Source organism: Oratosquilla oratoria, chromosome 3, assembly GCF_046742065.1.
Source record: "Oratosquilla oratoria isolate Oo_2021 chromosome 3, ASM4674206v1, whole genome shotgun sequence".
NCBI lineage: Eukaryota > Metazoa > Arthropoda > Malacostraca > Stomatopoda > Squillidae > Oratosquilla > Oratosquilla oratoria.
In genome coordinates, this window is record NC_134779.1 from 27,633,514 (window position 1) to 27,653,513 (window position 20,000).

At 38.6% G+C, this 20,000-nt stretch overlaps 1 protein-coding gene across 3 annotated transcripts in view; it reads left to right on the forward strand.

The window, feature by feature from the left end:
• Positions 1 to 20,000, forward strand: part of LOC143021022 (neurotensin receptor type 1-like) — a 361,946-nt gene that overhangs the window by 147,182 nt on the left and 194,764 nt on the right. For all 3 annotated transcript variants that reach the window (XR_012965965.1, XR_012965966.1, XM_076178192.1), the window contains exon 2: positions 13,796 to 14,883. Coding sequence is in view for 1 of the 3 variants with exons in the window: in XM_076178192.1 (XP_076034307.1) it covers positions 13,797 to 14,883 (1,087 nt within the window). In the remaining 2 variants the exon portion in view is untranslated. The remainder of the gene's footprint in view (positions 1 to 13,795; positions 14,884 to 20,000) is intronic.

Genomic DNA, 20,000 nt, shown 5'->3' on the forward strand with positions numbered 1-20,000 from the left:
TACTGTTCTTCTATGTTTTTCCTATCTTCCTATTGTCCTTTGTATTTCCTATCTTCCTACTGTCCTTTTTTGTCCTTCCTATTCATGTGCCATCCTTCCTATCTTCCTGCCATCCTTCCTATCTTCCTGCCATCCTTCATTGTTCTTCCTATCTTCTTCCTATCATTTCTTGTACTCTCTATATTCCTATTACTCTGCTTTGTTCTTCCTCTGCTCATCCTTGTCTTCCTATCTTTCTACCATCCTCCTTTGCCCTTCCTGTCTTCCTACTGTCCTTTGTGTTTTCTTGTGTTCCTACCGTCCTTCTTTGTTCTTCCTATCCACGTGTCATCTCTCCTATCTTCCTACTGTTCTTCTTTGCGTTTCCTATCTTCCCACCATCCTTCTTTGTTCTTCCTATCCACGTGTCATCTTTCCTATCTTCCTACCATCCTTCTTTGTTCTTCCTATCCATGCGTCATCTCTCCTATCTTCCTACTGTTCTTCTTTGCGTTTCCTATCTTCCCACCATCCTTCTTTGTTCTTCCTATCTACGTGTCATCCTTCCTATCTCCCTGCTATTCTTCCCTATCAGTGCTTCTGTATACCACGTGGCTGTCTCCTCTTAAACCATTCATGCCAGCCGCTTGTTGTGTAGATACGAAAAAGGATTACAAAGGATTACAAAGGCGGAGCATGTCGACAGGAGACCTTTTGATCCATATCTAGGACGGATGCGAAAAAAATCGTAGTAATAAAATGATAAATAAAAACTATAATAATGTAAATAACAAATAAGATACATAAATAAATGCATAGGTATAGTTAAATAATAAACAAACAGGTAAATAGTAGATAATAATGAATTGACATATAACTAATAATAAATGAAAATCAGACAGACAAATGATAACAAAACAAAAACAAATAATATAATGGTAATGTACTTTATAAGAAACCTATACATATGTATATTTTTTTCCTCTGTAGTCATGAGAGACACTGAAATGATTTCATATTCTTCATGCTAGCCCTTGCTATAAACAATCAGATACTAGATTTTTTTTTTTTTTTTTTTTTTTTTTTTTTTTTTTTTTTTTTTTTTTTTTTTTTTTTTTTTTTTTTTTTTTTTTTTTTTTTTTTTTAGATTTGAAAGTATGTCCTTTTTTGTCATCATGTCATCTGAAGTTATAGGGTTTAACCCGGGCACACGCTCATCCCTCTCCCTTATTAGGTGTACAATGAGGACAAAGGTCTGCCGGACTTGCTTCTTTAGACCCTTTACAAAGGCTATTTTTTTTTTTTCTCGTTAAGGAGCTCTGTTGCTCAAATAAATGGCGTGTCACCAGAAGTTCAGATCGATGAAAAGGACAAATTACCGGAATCGGGGTTTCCTTTATAGTAAAGGAAAATTGTTCTTTGATATTTGATTACACGAAGGGAATCTTTTCATGCTACGATACATTTCCAAACAAAACATGAACCAATCTTTTCAAGTCAAACGGATCCACAATAGTTGTGATAATTGCGCTTAGTGTAAAGATTGGCTTTGATTTTTCATTTATATACTATTATTATTATCATTATTTTTGTTATTATTGTTGTTATTGTTGTTATTGTTGTTATTGTTGTTATTGTTGTTATTGTTGTTATTGTTGTTATTGTTGTTATTGTTGTTATTGTTATTATTGTTATTATTGTTATTATTGTTATTGTTATTGTTGTTATTGTTGTTGTTGTTGTCGTTGTTGTCGTTGTCGTTGTTGTCGTTGTCGTTGTCGTTGTCGATTTCGTTGTCGTTGTTTTTTTTTTTGTTTTTTTTTTTTTTTTTTTTGTTTTTTTTGTCACTGTCATTGTCATCTAAATAAGATCAAATTAAGACAGCATAGCTTGGGCTTGATTTCTCTCCCAGTTCTATCACTGTGAAGTATTGACTACTTAAGTAAGATTTGATTAGTAATTTACGGATTATGGTGAGACTCCTATGGACCAAATTCACACATTATTTCAATGATAGAGGACCAATCTTCACCCCAACCAGAAGTAATAGAATTAATAACTAAATAGATAAATAAACAATTAAATAAATAACTAAACAATCAAATAGATAAACCAGTAAAGGAGTAGATAAGCAAGTATATACATGAAGAAAGAAGCGAATAGATAAAAAATGAATAGATTATCAGATATATGCATATTTAGATAAATTGACAAATAAACAAATGAAATGAAAATGGAAAATTATAAGAAAGATATGCAAATTAATTTTTACCTTGAATACCATCCACTCTATAACTCTCCTAAATATCACGCCAATACATCTCCTAAATTTTCTCCTTTGCCATCTCAAACTCTACCTCTTGCGATCAAAAATGTCCCTCATCCATGCAATGGCTTGATATCACCAGCGAACCCTTACTTGCTACTTTCCAATTAGGGTCAGGTTGATCAATATTCGCCATTATTAAGTTCTCAGATAATTGAAGGACCTCGAGGGGTGGGGGTGGGGGTGGTGGATTAAGGGATGAGGTGGGGTTAGTGGATATTAGGGAGTAATATTAGGAGGGTGGGAGTGGAGATTTTTATATTTGAAATAGGCTTATCGCTGCAAAACACCCTGTCAGAACGAAATCATGTGGTATTGCCTTTAAGATACGTACATGCATACATACATATATATATATGTATATATAGAAAGATAGATATATATATATATAGATATGTATGTATATATGTATATATATATATATATATATGTATATATATATATATATATACATATGTCTGTGAAGATTTTTTTGTCAGTTTCCTAAGTTTCTTTAATCTGGGTCTGTTTCTACGTCAGTGAGTAACAGGAGGAAGAAATGGGGCTAATGTTAGCTCTTTTTATGTGAAAAAAGAAATAGGAAGAAAATATTCAAATTTAATATATTGAAATCTAGAAATCGAGTTCTATCATCTTAAGATTGCATCTCCAGATAGAAATAAGGCTTTTTGTGAGTTCTGAAGATGAATATTGGTGATAAGAGTCCTCTTCAACGCTAATCTCGCTGGACCTTCATTACTTCTTTGTGAAGACCGTATCCGTTTTCTTTACAGATTCGACCCAAAGAGTCTGTCTGGCTTGTAGCATGAGATCAGGTCAAGCTACAACGGCTCTCGAGGTCACCAGACAGTGTCGTACAAAATCTCAAATTAAAAGAGCATAATCAACGAGCAAAACCTAATGCAAGTATTCTTTTATACCAAGACTAAATATAACAACATCACAACAAAGTTCATGAGGATCATGAAGATCTATTTCTTCAAGTTTTGTTTATTATCTCTCTGAGAGTTAGTGGCTGCTAAAAGAAATCTTACATTCTACCCAGATTTTTAGATTAATATGAATTGGATTTTTTGTTCAGTGTGTGGGATTCATTGCATTTCTTAAGACAATTAAGTTTGTTCTCCTACCAAGAAAATGAAACAAAATGAACGTGACGTCAAGGCCTGTATAGCAACAACCGGCTATATTTGTAGGAAAAGTTTAGCAAAAAACATTTTACAGGATCCTCACGACTACAGACCCGCACGTTCTCGATGCCAAACCCAATCGAAGAGAAATAGAAATACTAAAAATCTCGGAACATTATGCCATCAAAAACGTTTAACAGATTCATTGTGGACCATACCGCCAATAATCTCACTCACCTAGTCATGTTAACGGAACTCCCCGGTATGTTTAAGTTACTGGAAAACAATAACACAGTGGTTGTAGCATGACAGATTTAAGACTATCCTAGATCCAATTCCCTATACTTTATATAATGATATAAAAAAAAATCACAGTGGGTACCATGAAGCTATTGATTTCCATGGCAGCCTTTCCATAAAAACAAACTAAATGCCTTTCTTAATTAACCTTTTCAAAGCCAGCTTCCGAAAGCTATTCTTAATTTAAGTGACGCCTACCTGTCTTCTTTTGTCTCTGACAACCGTTTTCCAACAGAGATGTTTATTTTCAAAAGTAGATTAAAAAACCACGACATCTTTCAAAGAAATGGAGGTAAATTCTTTGATCAAATTACCTTGTTTATCATTTCTCGATTCACTCACTGTGAATGAAGGGCTGCGCACACACACACACACACACACACACACACACACACACACACACACACACACACACACACACACACACACACACACACACACACACACACACACACACACACACACACACACACACACACAGACGATGGCGCAGTGATAGAGTTCCCGGCCGCCACTACGGCGGTCCGGGTTCGAATCCCGCTCAGGGTTGAAATAATTTCAATATCGCTGCGCTGCGGGTCCTTACTCCAACTCTCGTGGGCGGGGAGTTTTGTGTGTGTGTGTGTGTGTGTGTGTGCGTGTGCGTGTGCGTGTGCGTGTGTGTGTGTGTGTGTGTGTGTGTGTGTGTGTGTGTGTGTGTGTGTGTGTGTGTGTGTGTGTGTGTGTGTGTGTGTGTGTGTGTGTGTGTGTGTGTGTGTGTGTGTAAGGTCACAGCATTACCCATAGATCGGTCACAGAGCTCTGAGCTCTCTTCCGGTAGGGAAATAGCTGTCAATCACGAGTACAACATGTAATCCAAGACCATGGTGCATCACACACATAAAAACGTTGTGTGTGTGTGTGTGTGTGTGTGTGTGTGTGTGTGTGTGTGTGTGTGTGTGTGTGTGTGTGTGTGTGTGTGTGTGTGTGTGTGTGTGTGTGTGTGTGTGTGTGTGCTTGTGTGTTTACCTAATTCTTTTAATACTGGAAAGAAGCACCATTCGTTTATTGTTTTCTAGATTCCAAACATCATTCCTAGTTTGAATTTACGTACAATTCCAACTTAGCTGTTACCTTACTCTCGAGTTTTCATAATTATATCTAAATTCAAGGATAATTCCATCCTGTACTTTACAAATTATTACAAAGGATTACAAAGGCGGAGCATGCCGATAGAAGGCCTTTCGGTCCATAACTAGGTCGGATGCCTTCTATGCCATTTCAAGTATTTGTACATTTGTATGGAAAACTGTGTTTACCCGCATCCTTTTGACATTTACATACATATACCAAAGACTTTTTCCCCCTTACAAGGGAGGTAGCCAAAAAACAAAGACATACAAATTATTCTCACCCATTCCATCCCTAATACACTCCACTCCCCTCCCACCCTCTGTCCTCCCTCTTATCTTGGCACCTCCTGGATGATGGGTCATCCCTGCATCTTGTCCACTGCCCTGGGTCAGAAGCAGTGTCGCAAGACACAGCACATCCATAGCAAGGCCGCTTCATTTAATCGGCGACCCCACCCCTCTCCGTCCCCTCATGCAAAGAGGGAGATGACGGGGAGAAATCCCTTCGGGCTGCGTCAAAATTTTGCTCACATATGCTACCTCACCCCCTATCCCCCCACCCATTCCACCTCATGCATCACATCATTCATACAAAACCCTTCTCCATTCACCCCTGTCTTCTGTCCTCTCCCGTCCTTCCTTAACAGACATTCCCCTCTTCCCCAAAACCCATTTCACCCCATCCATCCATCTCATCCTAGGTCGCCCCCTCATGTTCACTTCCTCCACATCTGCCTTCCTTAACTCTTTTACTAGTCTTTCTTCACTCATTCTTTCCATGTGTCCAAACCATCCTAATGCTCTTTCATCCACCCTATCTCCCAACTCCCATACCACCCCTGTTCTCCTTCTCACCTCATTTCTCACTCTATCCAGCCTAGTAACCCCCATCATACTTTTCAGACACCTCATCTCAAACTCATTCAAACTCATTCTCTCTTCCTCTCTTATGTTCCATGTTTCTGTCCCATACAGTGCTGTAGGCACAATCAATCCTTCATACAATCTCCTCTTAGCATCCATTCCTAAATGTCTATTCCTCATTACACTTTTTAATCCACCAAGGCATTCACTCGCTTCTCTCAATCTACATTCTACCTCCACCTCCACTCCACCTTTTCCTGCCACATTCGCACCCAAGTATCTAAAACTATCCACTTCCTCTAGTCGCTCTCCCTTAATGCTCATTTCCAGTCTGCTGCCCCTTTCACCCCTTGTACATCTCATCACCTTACTTTTACCCACATTTATCTTTAGCTTTCTTCTTTCACATACTCTCCCAAACTCTGTCACCAACCCTCTCAATCCCTCCTCTGATCCTGCTACAAGCACAGTGTCGTCCGCAAAAAACAGCTGGCTCACCTCCCACTTTTCTCCATTTTCTTTAACCATCTCCAATCCCTGACCCACCACCCTTCCATTTACCTCTCGCACCACCCCATCCATGTATAAGTTGAACACCCAGGGCGACATAACACACCCCTGACGGAATCCTACCTTTACCTCGAACCACTCACTCTCTCCATTTCTAATCCTGACACATGCTCTACTACCCTGGTAAATACTCTTGACAGCTCCTAGAAGCTTTCCTCTTATCCTGTAAACCTGAAAAAAAAACAGTGCCTTCCTGTCTACCCTGTCGTAAGCCTTTTTCAGATCCATAAAAGCCCAAAATACATCCTTACCTTTTCCTAAAACTTTCTCACATATCTGTCTTACCACAAATATCTGATCTATGCAGTTTCTACCTGTCCTAAATCCATACTGTTCCTTTTCCCTTGTAGAGTGGAACTATACAGACACTCTACCCTCTCTCCAGTAAACATTAGATAACCTCACCAGCCAGTCCACCATCACTGTACCTACTTTTATTAGACATTCTACATGGCATCCATCCAGACCAGGTGCCTTACCTGCTTTCATCATCTTAACTGCCTTCACTTCATCTTTCCTTGTTTCTCCTCCATTTTTCTCATTCATAATGGTCATATTCTTGACACTTCCCACTGCAACTATCTTTCCCTCCCTATCCTCCTTCACCTTTAGTAACTCCTTAAAATACTCTGCTCATCTTCCCCTTACTGTCTTCTCTTCCATTATCATCTCTCCATCTGCACCTTTTACCTTTTCTTCTCTACTTGATTCGCCTCCTCTTCCTCTCTTGATTTCTTTCCAAAACATCTTTCTATTACTTTCAAAATTTTCTGTCATACTCTTACCCCATTTCAAATCTGCTCTCCTCTTTGCCTCCTTTACCTTGTGCTTTACTTCTCTTCTCTTTTCTTTGTACGTCTCATATGACTCCCTCGTCCTATTTTGTAACCAATCTGTGAAAGCTCGCTTCTTCTCTTCTACACCCTTCTTTGTTTCCTCATCCCACCATTCACTACCCTTCCCTCTATTTCCTCCCGTCCTTCTTATTCCACACACCATATTTGCACACTTTGTGACTCCCTCCTTGAACCATCCCCATTCCTCCTCCACTACTAGCTCTACTCTATCCTTCACTCCCTCCCACTCCTCTCTCAACTTCTTCTTGTACTCTTTCTCCTTTTCCTTTTAATCTAAAGAGTTCACTACAAGCACCTCCCTAGCTTTTGTCCTTTTCCCCTTTCTCCATCTATCCTCCACTCTCAACTCACATTCCATAAAAAAATGATCCAATATTCCCCACTCTCTCCCCTTAGCGCATATACATCCTTAACCCTTGCTATTATACTCCTATCTACCACTACATAGTCCATCAACGCTCTATCTACCACTCTTCCATCCACCACCCTATCCCATGTATACTTATGCTTGACTCTTCCGAAACACTGTATTTGCTATCATCAACTCTTTTTCTAAACACATCTCCACCATCAACTCTCCTCTACAATTCTTTCCTGAAACTCCTTATTTCCCAACCACTCCGTCAATTGGTTCATTTCCTACCCTAGCATCAAGGTCTTACAATACTACTACATTGACGCTCCTTCCTAACCTCTTTATGCACTCATTTAAATCTATCCAAAATGTCTCCCTTTCTTCTACACTCTTCTCATTACCAGGCTCATATGCATTTACAAAAACCCACATCTCCTTTCCTAGTTTCACCTTCATCCACATTATCCTTGAAGAAACCTCCTTCCACTCCACTACACGTTTACCTATCTCTTCACTTACTAGTATAGCCACCCTTATCTCCCTCGCCCTCTCTCCACTCCTGAGAACCTCCCAACTACACTCCCAAACTCATACTCACCCTTCCATCTCAACTTATTTTCACTCAAAGCCAACACATCCATCTTTCTTCTCATAAACATACTACCTATCTCTTCCCTTTTACTCTCATCTGTACCACATCCACGCACATTATAAGACCCAAACCTTAGGGTGCTGGTTGGAAAACTCCTAGACCCTCTTATGCCTTTACTTTTTTTTATGAATGTCCCCTGTGGGGCTACAGGGAGAAGGATGCCAGGTCCCAATCCCCGTCCCGTTTTTTCTCTTTTGACATTTAGTTTTCTTAAATTTTGTTAAGTCCTTATAATCTTGGGGGATATCCTCTATTATCATTCTATCCAAGTTTATATCCTGGTAAATCTCCCCGATAATATAATGTAGAATAATATTCATTTGTTTATGTAAAAACACCCTTATGCAATGTGAACCAAGCATTTTTCTTAGAATACCACATTTCTTTTCATTATTTCTTAGAGCTACGAAAAAAATATATATACATTATTTTCTCTCTCCGACTGGTTTTGAAAGCTGAAATGGTGAATACTATGCCCGAGAAATAATCCTTAAAATATTGTTCTTTCTCCCTCTATGCCTAATTATTATGTATTTTTCCTCGGACGAATAAAATGCTAAAAATATAATGGCATCCGGGCGCTGCGTCCTCATGTGTATGCATTTGTCTGTGTGTGTGTGTGTGTGTGTGTGTGTGTGTGTGTGTGTGTGTGTGTGTGTGTGTGTGTGTGTGTGTGTGTGTGTGTGTGTGTGTGTGTGTGTGTGTGTGTGTGTGTGTGTGTGCACGCACGCGCGTGTGTGTGCACTAGACAATCATGTTAGGCAGTCTTCCATTTGCGTTGAGGTAAGTGAGTAATAATACACAAGTGAAGATGATGAAAGATTTCTTATTGATGACTCACCATGGTCTTGAATCACGTGCTGGACTAGTGATCGACAGCTATTACCCTCCCGAATAAGAGCTCAGAGCTCATATATGACCGATCTATGGGTAATGCTGTGACTTTACACGCACCCCAACTCCCTGCCCACGAGAGTTGGAGTAACGACTTGCAGCGCAGCGATACTGAAATTATTTCATCTCTAGGTGGGATTCAAACTCGGTCCTTTGTAGCAGCGGTTGCGAACGCTATCACTGCACCGTCGAGTGTTGAGTGTGTGTGCGTGTATGTGAAAAAACAGGAGTTGAGTTGTTCTCTGTGGAGCCAGTGTTATGTTATTGCACCGTGGTTGTTCAACATGATTATGGATAAAATCACAAGGAAAGTAAATGAGGACCAAGAACATTACTTTTGCCTTTTGTGTTTTGACACTCTGGCTTTTGGGATCAACCTTTGGCCTTCGTTGTACAGAAACGAGAGTGACCAAATTTCTACGAATTTAGTCAGTATAAAAATAAAATAAAATAAAATAAAATGAAATGAAACAAAATAAAACAAAACTAAACAAAACAAAACAATAAAATAAAATAAAATAAGATATAATAAAATAAATTTGATGAATGCACTAATGAATGCACTTGCCCTTTCGTAATTGTTCGGAATCTGTATCCCACCGCTGCCACCATCTATTGTTTGGACAATAAATGGAAAGTGAAAAATTTATGATAAGCGTTCACAGTTTTATTTCACAGAACACACTACCCACGTCTGACTCTCACGATATCGCCTCCGATTCTCAGCTTACCGCGTCACCCTAGTTATGGAAGGCGTCTCGCAAGAGTTGCATTAGAGTTGCATTCATTCAATTTTTATAATTATTCCTTGCACCCAGAAATTTACATACATTCAAATTTTAGTGATACAACAATTTAGATTTAATAATATTAATAATATATTTCCCATTCATTCAACTTCCGCATCTACCAAAAATAAGATGATAGTTAAACACGTAAACAGAAATGGTAATTATGCTTTATCTGGAAACTTCCATTTTTGTTATACATACGTACATACACACGCATACAATGACGCATCACTTTAAAATTCTACATCTATACACAAAGCTAACAGAGTTATTGATTACTACACGGGTCATCCCTGCATCTTGTCCACTGAACTGGGTCAGAAGTAGATACATTACTTTAAACACTATTAATCACAACAGAGAGAGAAATAAGAAAAAATATATATCGTTGTTTATCAATGTTTATCAACAAGGATTGATCTGATATGTTTTAATGAGAAGAATGTATTTGCTTTTTTTATACAAGGAAATCAATCTGCGGGCTGTGTGCCTGATTGTACATATAGTTTGACCTTCCATGACCTTCCATGACCTTCCATGACCTTCCATGACTTTCCATGACCTCCACATAAAGACTCATGACCTTTCTGGTGATCATGACCTTTGTTTGTGAATCCCTGTTTTAGATGATTGTTCGCCTTATATATTTTCCTCTCACAAACACAAACACAAAGCAAATTCATTTGAACGAAAGTCTTTGAATGACAGATAAAACCTTATTCATGTCATATATATTGCTTATCTCTATTAATTCACTTTTTACTCAAACAGGATTATTTCAAATTACCCAAATGATAACTTATCAATGACGTCGCCATGGTGAACAAAATTATCAAAATGTTATGCTCACGTGTCTATATTTAACCCCAGTTCTCTAAGTAGAACACCTTTTCATTTCGTTACATATCAATATCTCCCACTAGCGACTTGATTTTTTTTTTTTTTTTTTTTTTTACATTTATGGATGCCAAACCCCACTGTCACGACCTTAACCCAAGGTACGCGGACGTACCTCAAAAGGTCGGGGAGGCAATGTAACTATTACTAACCATCACCTACCACGCACGTGATCCACATGTATACGGCAGATGCGGAAGTGAAGAGAATCCTGTGGCTTGATTCGTCTATTCTGGGAGCTTGATCGAAGATATGAGAAGTCGAAGACAGATGATTTCTTCTTCGTAGACCGTGGTCTGTTCCTTCTGAATGGTAGACGTGGCTTGAGTGGCTGAAGGTTTTGTTCGGCCTTCTGTGGTTGACGCGAGTGTAACCAGTGTTTCTGGTATAAAGTAGGCTTGTCTCTTCGGAGTTTGGAATGAGAGCACCGCTCGCCAGTTTGCTCGGTTGTGTACCCTTGGTTGCGTGGCTGAGTACGTCGTTTCTATTCAGGACGTGGGTGCACCGCTGCCGCCAGTTATGTAGCCTTTGACTGGCTGTGTGGCGGAGAACGAAGCTTCTATTCAGGGCGTGGGTGCACAGCTTCCGCTAGTTATGTAGCCTTTTTGTCTTGGGTAGGCTACATAAAGGGGACTTCATGCGGGCGAGATAAACTCCAAAACCGGAGTTTCTTCTATTAATAACAACATAATCTGGTTTGATTACAACAAACTATATATGGCATGTATGTGTGTGTGTGTGTGTGTGTGTGTGTGTGTGTGTGTGTGTGTGTGTGTGTGTGTGTGTGTGTGTGTGTGTGTGTGTGTGTGTGTGTGTGTGTGTGTGTGTGTGTGTGTGTGTGTGTGAGAGAGAGAGAGAGAGAGAGAGAGAGTCACGAAGAAAGAGGGCATGAGCCCGCCAAGGGTAGGTCATGTTTAACTAATCTATGTATCTTTTTACATTAATGTCTCTAAGGTGGCAGATAACAATAATAGTTACGATTTTATTTACCTTGAATTTATTAAAGCGTTCTTCAGGGTATCCTACCAGAGGCTATTATATAGAGTCAAATCCCATGGCATAGGAGGAAAATTATTTAATTGGATTAGAGCATAGATTAGTAACAGAAAACTTTGCGTCACCATTAATGTTATAAAATCTAAAAATGGCGGAGAGTTACTAGCGGAATTCCTCAGGGCTCTGTTTTTGGGTCCCTTGATGTTCCTCATATGTATAAATGACTCGGACAATAACATCATTACTGAAGTTAGTAAGTTTGCGGACACAAATATAGGACGCCATATTAAGTCAGGGAAAGATGCGCCGGGATATATCGTAAAAAAAAATAATAATAATAAATAAATAAATTGTTTTATCGTCAAAATGGCAATTGAACCTTAATATTTCAAAGTGCAGTGTGTTAAACGTAGGTTTACACAACCCAGAATACAGATATAACTTAGACAACTTTCTATAGAAAACAGAATGTGAGAAAGACTTGAAGTGCTAGTGAGTCCTGACCTTAAATCCACGAAAGAGTTAATTATTCATCACCCGCTCTGTGAGCTGGCTAGACATGACTTCCTTTGTCATAACTTGGGAACTAACAACCGTAAGCTCCTACTGTCGTCACGCGGTGACCTTGTATGTGGACATGAACCATCATTTCTATAGCTTTCCACCGACGGAACTTGTCCACACCACCACTCGCCACAAAAGATGAACATAATACCAAACACACAAGAATACAAAGAAATATGAACATATAGAACCCAAGAATATTGCATTGTAGATCTTCTTTATTTTTGTGCTGATAACGTTTTAATGAATTTCATTAGCATTTTTTTTTTATGAAAGAACCACAATCTCACGCTTCTGCTCTTGCCCCTTCTTCTCCTTATCATCAACGAAGTGCCCCACACTCCCAAATTTTTGCTCTACCTTTACATACCTGTAGTTTCCATGAACAGTTATTCCTCTTCTCCCCTACCCCCTCAATCTATTCTCCTCTTTCTCGTTCTTCTTTTCTTCTACCACCACTACCACCTCATTCTCATTCTCCATATTCTCCTCATCCTCATCATCCACTTCCCTCTCCTCCGCCTATAATTCTAGTTGCCGCCAGGCGATTTTAATCACCCAAGGGACATTGAGTTAAGGATTTTATTCAGGCATACAGTTGGTCCTTTGTGTTGCTGCTTCCGTAGTGAACACTATAGTTCATCGTGTAGATTTTTATCTATTATTTTGATCTATTTTCTTTTAATACAACACAACTGAAGAACAAATCCTGGGCTGAATGAAGTTCATTTCGATTTTTTTTTTCACCACAACTAAAAAACAGATCCCGGCCTGAACAGGCTTCAGACTGATCGCGACCCCGTTCAATGTGAGGTCCAACCCTCAGCTGAATAAAAAATCCGGTTCCTCCTAAGACGATACACCAGAAGAAGTACCACCGTCTTGACAAGATCGAGCGGTGCTTTTTCACTCATTCTTTGACATTCCAAGGGATATTACTCGACTAAAAAAGAAGTTGAGGAGCTTACACCGGAAGGCGCAGAGCTGCGGCTAAATCCATCACCTTTGCCCTATACGCCTGAACTGCCTGGAGAAATAAAAGCTACTGCTGGGAGTATTTAATTTAGTCTTCACACTTTATCAATGATTAACTTCTTCATGGACTTGAACCATGGACTGTATGATCTTAACTCCTCCTTTTGACTTCCTTTCTGGAAAGACTTTACACTTTGGTGTTTACATTTTATCTTTGAATAGAGCTAAGGAGCTCAGAGCTGGGACAGAAAAACCTCATGCTCACCTGCTCGTCTCTTCGAAAACTTTCACTACAAAGATCTTATTTTTTCTTAACCTTTTCCCATCTCGTTAAAAAATATATATATATATATCCTAGTGGTCTCTTTTGTAATTCAGTTTTTTCTAATGCCGGACGATTTTATTCAGCTTAGAGGAGCCTTTGGGCCTTTAAGAGTTAACATTTCCATTAAGATATGGACAAAGTCCATTTGATTTCGTGTACTGCAAAGTTGCCATAGATTTAATTTCCTCTCTTTGTTTCTTTTCCTCAGGATGGACTCAACAGGGACCACGCCAGCCTCGGTAACTACCGCCAGTGGATCCTTCACTTCAAGTACCTTCCCCTCTTCCACACCCTTCTACTCGGAATTCCCCTTCCCCTCCTCCACTTCCTCATCTCCATGGGAACCGGAAAAGATGCCTCCTCTTAGTCAATCTTCGGTCGAGGCCAGAGTGAGATCTCTCAGTTCCACCGTACTTGCTGCTCCAACGCACCTTCCTGACTGGGTCATGCCAGAGGTACTCCCCGACGACAACGCCTCAACCGTCATAACGGCCATAACGGCCGTGACCGCGGGTAACGCGTCTTTATCACTGAACGAGTACATCAACGGAACCTTAAGTGAGGTAGAAGAGATGGAGTACCCTGCGGATGACTTCGACGTCCAGGTGGCTATGACCATCATCTATGCTGTCATCTGCCTGGCAGGGATCGTAGGCAATGTTGCCACATGTATCGTGATATCCAGGAACAGGATCATGCATACCGCCACAAACTATTACCTCTTTAGTATGGCTATCAGCGACCTCCTCCTCCTAGTAACAGGGTTCCCTCACGAGATGCATAGCATCTGGCTAGGAACGCCCTACAGGTTCGGTGAGACCTTTTGCATCATCAGGGGTCTGGCTGCCGAGACTTCCACGAACGCGTCCATCCTAACCATCACTATGTTTACGGTGGAGAGGTATATAGGGATCTGCCATCCAATCCGCTCGCACACGATGTCCAAGCTTGGCCGAGTCGTCAAGTTTGTGATGGGGATCTGGGTCCTGGCAGGAGTCTGTGCCGTGCCTCAGTGCGTCCAGTACGGTCTTGTCTACAAACTCAACCCGGACAACACGACCAATTACAGCTCCCTGGACTGCGTCATCAAGAACCCGCTGTCGTATTCCTTCGAGATCTCGACCTGCCTCTTCTTTGTTGTCCCCATGACTCTCATCACAGTTCTCTACGTCAAGATCGGACTCACGCTGAAGAGGAGCACTGCCCTCGGGCGCGCGGCCTCTGCACTAAGTGGCAGGAACGTGGGTAGCGCCAGCACAGAGAGACGCAAAAACAAGGCTGTAGTCAAGATGCTAGGTGAGTACATAGTAAAGGGTGCGGCATAAGTAACTCCCTTTGTTTAAGTGAAACAGAATTAAAACCTTTTTAACTATCCTTTATTTTTTTAACATGAATGCATTCCACAGGTTAATAGATTAATATAATATATTAACAAAAGTAATAGAATGCTTATTGGGTTCAATAATGGTCATTGAAAATAAAATCAAACCGACTTTAAAAAATGAACAGGGCGTTACTAAATTCATTTTACCTTTCCTGTTTCATGTGTAATGAAGTAATCTATAAAGAGAGGCAGATATAACGGCTGTTAAAACGCTAAAAAATGTCCCTACACTATGAATGATACTGATCAGTAAGTCTTATTCCACAATATCTTTGATAACGTAGTAAAAGGAATTAGAAACTATACTGGGTGAACGACAGTATTGAATTAATGCATTGTGTTAGTAATAGTAACCGTGTAGGAGCTGCAGTGGAGGTGTACGAGAAGAGAGAGTTTGTTAAATTTAAGTGGACTGACAGGACAATAGAACGGAAGCACGAGAGAGAGACCTAAAGAAATAGAGGTAATAGTAATGGAAACGGAAAAGAAATGAATTCCAAAGGAAGTTTTTTTTTTTTTTTTTTTTTTTTTTTTTTTTTTTTTGTAATGAATGAATGTTAATGAATTACTATGATTTTGGGAAATTTTGAAAACAAAGAGGGAAAAAAGAGAGACTAGAGAGAAAAGTAGAAAAAAAAGAAAGTGGGGGTGTAGAGAGACAAAAAGAGACAGAGAAGATGATGTGAACATGAAGTGATGTGTGAATTTCTCATAGGAAAAGTCAGAACAATGTCTAGGGAAGTAACGAGACTCAGGAGAGAGAGAGAGAGCGAGAGAGAGAGAGAGAGAGAGAGAGAGAGAGAGAGAGAGAGAGAGAGAGAGAGAGAGAGAGAGAGAGAGAGAGAGAGACAGAGAGAGAGAGAGACAGAAAAATGTGGTGAGAAAAAAAAAGTGGTGACAGGAACGGGAAGATTGATGACAAAGAAAAGGAAAATAAGTAAAAAAAAATGTGAGAAGGAAGGAAAAAATTGTGAGAATAAAAGAGTAGTGTAAATAAAGAGAAGTGAAAAAAGAAGAAAAGTGGTAATACGGAAGAGAAATATTGTTTTTGTTGTGTGTGTGTGTGTGTGTGTGTGTGTGTGTGTGTGTGTGTGTGTGTGTGTGTGTGTGTGTGTGTGTGTGTGTGTGTGTGTGTGTGTGTGTGTGAGGTGTGTGTGTGTGTGTGTGTGTGTGTGTGTGTGTGTGTGTGTGTGTGTGTGTGTGTGTGTGTGTGTGTGTGTGTGTGTGTGTGTGTGTGTGTGTCTGTGTCTGTGTGTGTACGTGTGTACATATGTATGTGTGTGTGTGTATGTGTGTGTATGTGTGCATAGTGTGTGTATAGTGTGTGTATAGTGTGTATAGTGTGTATAGTGTGTGTGTGTGTGTGTGTGTGTGTGTGTGTGTGTGTGTGTGTGTGTGTGTGTGTGTGTGTGTATGTGCGTGTGTACACACACGAATGCGTGTATTCGTGTGTAGCGTTCATGTACACGGGTGGTGTCTCACATAAAAGCTTACGTAACTTACAGCTTAGCGTTTCAATAGTTTGATTCATAACCTGCTCATGCTTGGCCGGGCCAGATAAACGTAAATAGGCAGAAGTAACGAATGTTGTCATAAAATGAATATGCAAATATACGCACATATACATTAGGGCAAATTACGCGTTAGTTTAATCCAATTGTCCTACATTTTCGAGTTTTCGCGAGATTTCAAAGATATATAGAAATTATATTTTACGATTTATTCATACACTGATTAAATGATAACACATGCATGTAGTATGCAATTATGAATACAATTCATTTTTCAAGTTAAATTTACTATAAAATTATGCACAATGCTTATCTAAATAGTTACCTACAGACATTTCAACCCTCATAAATTAACTGAAACAGTTGTACATATGTTCAAACATATCTATTCACATTTACGCGTAATATGCAATCATATTCAAATATACACATATCCGTTGGTTCATACTCGTCTTGTCTTGCAAACCCATCCTATGGTTTTACTTTTTCTCGATCACTATCAATTTACATAGTAGGTTTTGTCCTTTTTTTCGTGATTTTTTTTTTCTTTCACAGAACTCTCATGTTAAGTGTTTTTCTACTGTGCTCTCCATCATCTCTATTTTTTGTTCAACATAAGAACATAAGAATAAAGGAGACTGCAAGAGACAATAAGGCCTACACTAGGCAGCTCCGCATCCATCACCACCTGTCATCCCCATCCATAAAGTTGTCTAATCGTTTTTTAAAACAACCGATAGTTTTTTAAAACAACCGATAGTTTCAGCGCTTACTACATGGTTACTAAGTTTATTCCATCCATCGACCACCCTATTAGTAAACCAATTCTTGCCTATTTCCTTCTTAAATTCTTAGTTCCTTCAGACGGCTTCTTTGTATATATACAGTAGATTAGTTTATGGTTCATTTACTCTTTCCTCATGGGACAGGCAGATTTCACAAACCGAGGCTAGGGTAGAAGTTATTTTATTTTATATGATTCACGAATTAATTCAAGACTGCCCGGAGGAGTCTCACCGACCTGTTTCCCATTTGCAAGCAACACAACCTGAAGTCGAGCTACATACCTTTGAGATCTAATGACGTCATAGTTTCTCCTATCCAAAAGGGGAGAGAGCATTGAACTTCCATCCCCTCAAATCTAATGACGTCATGCAAATCCGTAGCCAATGAAAGACCTTTGCCAATTTCGTATATCTAAATTGCACCTATCCTGATTTTTTTTATTAAGTCTGTATCAGGTGTTTTGATGTGATTGAAGTCATCACCTTTGCCCTATGTGTTTGGGGTGCCAAAGAAAATTAGTTATCAGTCGGTGTGAGTTACTGGACTCGAACTCGAATTTGCGTTGTGTTAAGTGAGGTTGAAACCAGTGCGTCACAACGTTAGATGAAGTTCTCAACTTTCTCGCCGTCAGCTGTGACACCTCACGAAATGTCTTCATCAGTGACGTTCTCTGTATCTTTCTTCTTCATCTTCAACTGCCTTCAACTTCTCCTCTATCCTTTCTATCGCCGCTCTGATTCCATCTATCCACCTCCTCTTGGGTCTACTCTCTCCCGATGTCCACTGGCAATACCGTGGTGGATATCTTTCCATGTCAATTCTCATCATATGTCCATACTGTCTCAGTTGATTTTTCTCCACAAATGTTATTATTGGTTCTATATCGAGTTCCCTCTAGATATCAACATTTCAGAAGAAACTCGATGTTAGATGGAGTTCTAGAATTTTTTTTTTCAAATATTTTATTTTAGTTATTGCATTTCATTAACGATCTATAATCTTGGGAAAAATAGTCGGAACACAGCTTATAACAGAAAGTGGAGGAGAAGATGAAGAAGAAGAAGGAGAAGAAAAAAAAGTCTGTCTTTGATAACTTGTGTACTTGTGTTGAAAACTGTTCAACACCACAATGAAATTTGAACAAATTTGTTTAATTTTTTACAAAAAAGAAAAAATAAATAATATCTGAGTCATATGATATTATTCTCTTCACCTGTAGTTTCCCCACATGGAGGGTAGCCGTGCACATAACTGTCTCGAACATAGTCATCGTACACATATGAATTAACGTTAATAGATTTTTATCTATATTCAAAATATACGTTTTTGAAATAAGCAAAAATTAGAATAACTATTTTCTAATGTATTTCCACTATTTCGATCCTGGTGCCCAAATGGAATGACTGAATAAAAATATTTTATCAAATCTATTCGAGTGATTTCTGCTTTGGATGCATTAGTAAGAGTTTATTGTAACTCTGAAAACAACTGAATAGATAATATTTATTTCTTTATCTATTTCTCTATTCACTTATCAATCTATTAATTAGTTTATTAATTTGATACATACATACATTGGTATATGTATGTATGTATGAAATTCATTCGAGTAATTTCTGCTTTGGATGCATTAGTAAGAGTTTATTGTAACTCTGAAAACAACTGAAGAGATAGTATTTATTTCTTTATCTATTTCTCTATTCACTTATCAATCTATTAATTAGTTTATTAATTTGATACATACATACATTGGTATATTTATTTATGTATCAAATTTATTCGAGTAATTTCTGCTTTGAATGCATTAGTAAGTGTTTATTGTAACTCTAAAAACAATGAATGAATAAATAAATAAATAAATTGATAAAAGAAATAAAATAATAGATAAGTGTAGATTATGAATGAATAAAAAACAATAAATTAATAAACTAATTAATAGATTGATAAGCAAATAGAGAAATAGATGAACAAATAAATAAATGAAGTAGTAAATAGATAAATAAATAGATAAATAGATAAATGAATAAACAGGCAAATCATTTTGCTTACTAGACGTAGAGCTCATCTTTACTTAGTTACTAAGGTATTAACATTAGAACAGTTTCCATCCTTTGAAAAGTAGATAGGAGCTCAGACAGTGACTTTTTCTGTAATGGAAGAACACAAGAAACTTGGTTTGTAGTTGTTGTTGTTGTGGAATGTAATTCACCAGCGCTTCTGTAATTATGGAAAATTCGTCTTCAGTTTCCATCAATTGTTTCAACTCCCCCAGCCTTCTTGGTATCACACTCTTCATCATATTAGTTTTTTTTTTTTTTCTTTTTTTTTTTACCAATCGTCTTTTTAAAGTATTCCTTTCCAACCCCTCTTTCGTTATTCCTAATTTCTTCTATTGTCGTCTTGGATATCACTTCCAGTTTTATATAACTCTATTTTATTACAGGATGTGTACTATTCCTATCTACTATCTGTTTCTGCCACTATTCTTAATTTCTACCTGGACTACATCCGACACACCAAATTCTCTCTTATTATTAATTTCCTCCACCTAATCTCCCTTCTGGCCCTCAATCTAACAACTTTGTGGTTAAAAAGCTTACGTCATTCCTGAAGGGGAATTTGTGGACAAACTTCTTGTCAACAAAACAATATCCACTCACACCTGATCATACCATATGAATACAATACACGTGTGTGTGCGTGCGTGTGTGTGTGTGTGTGTGTGTGTGTGT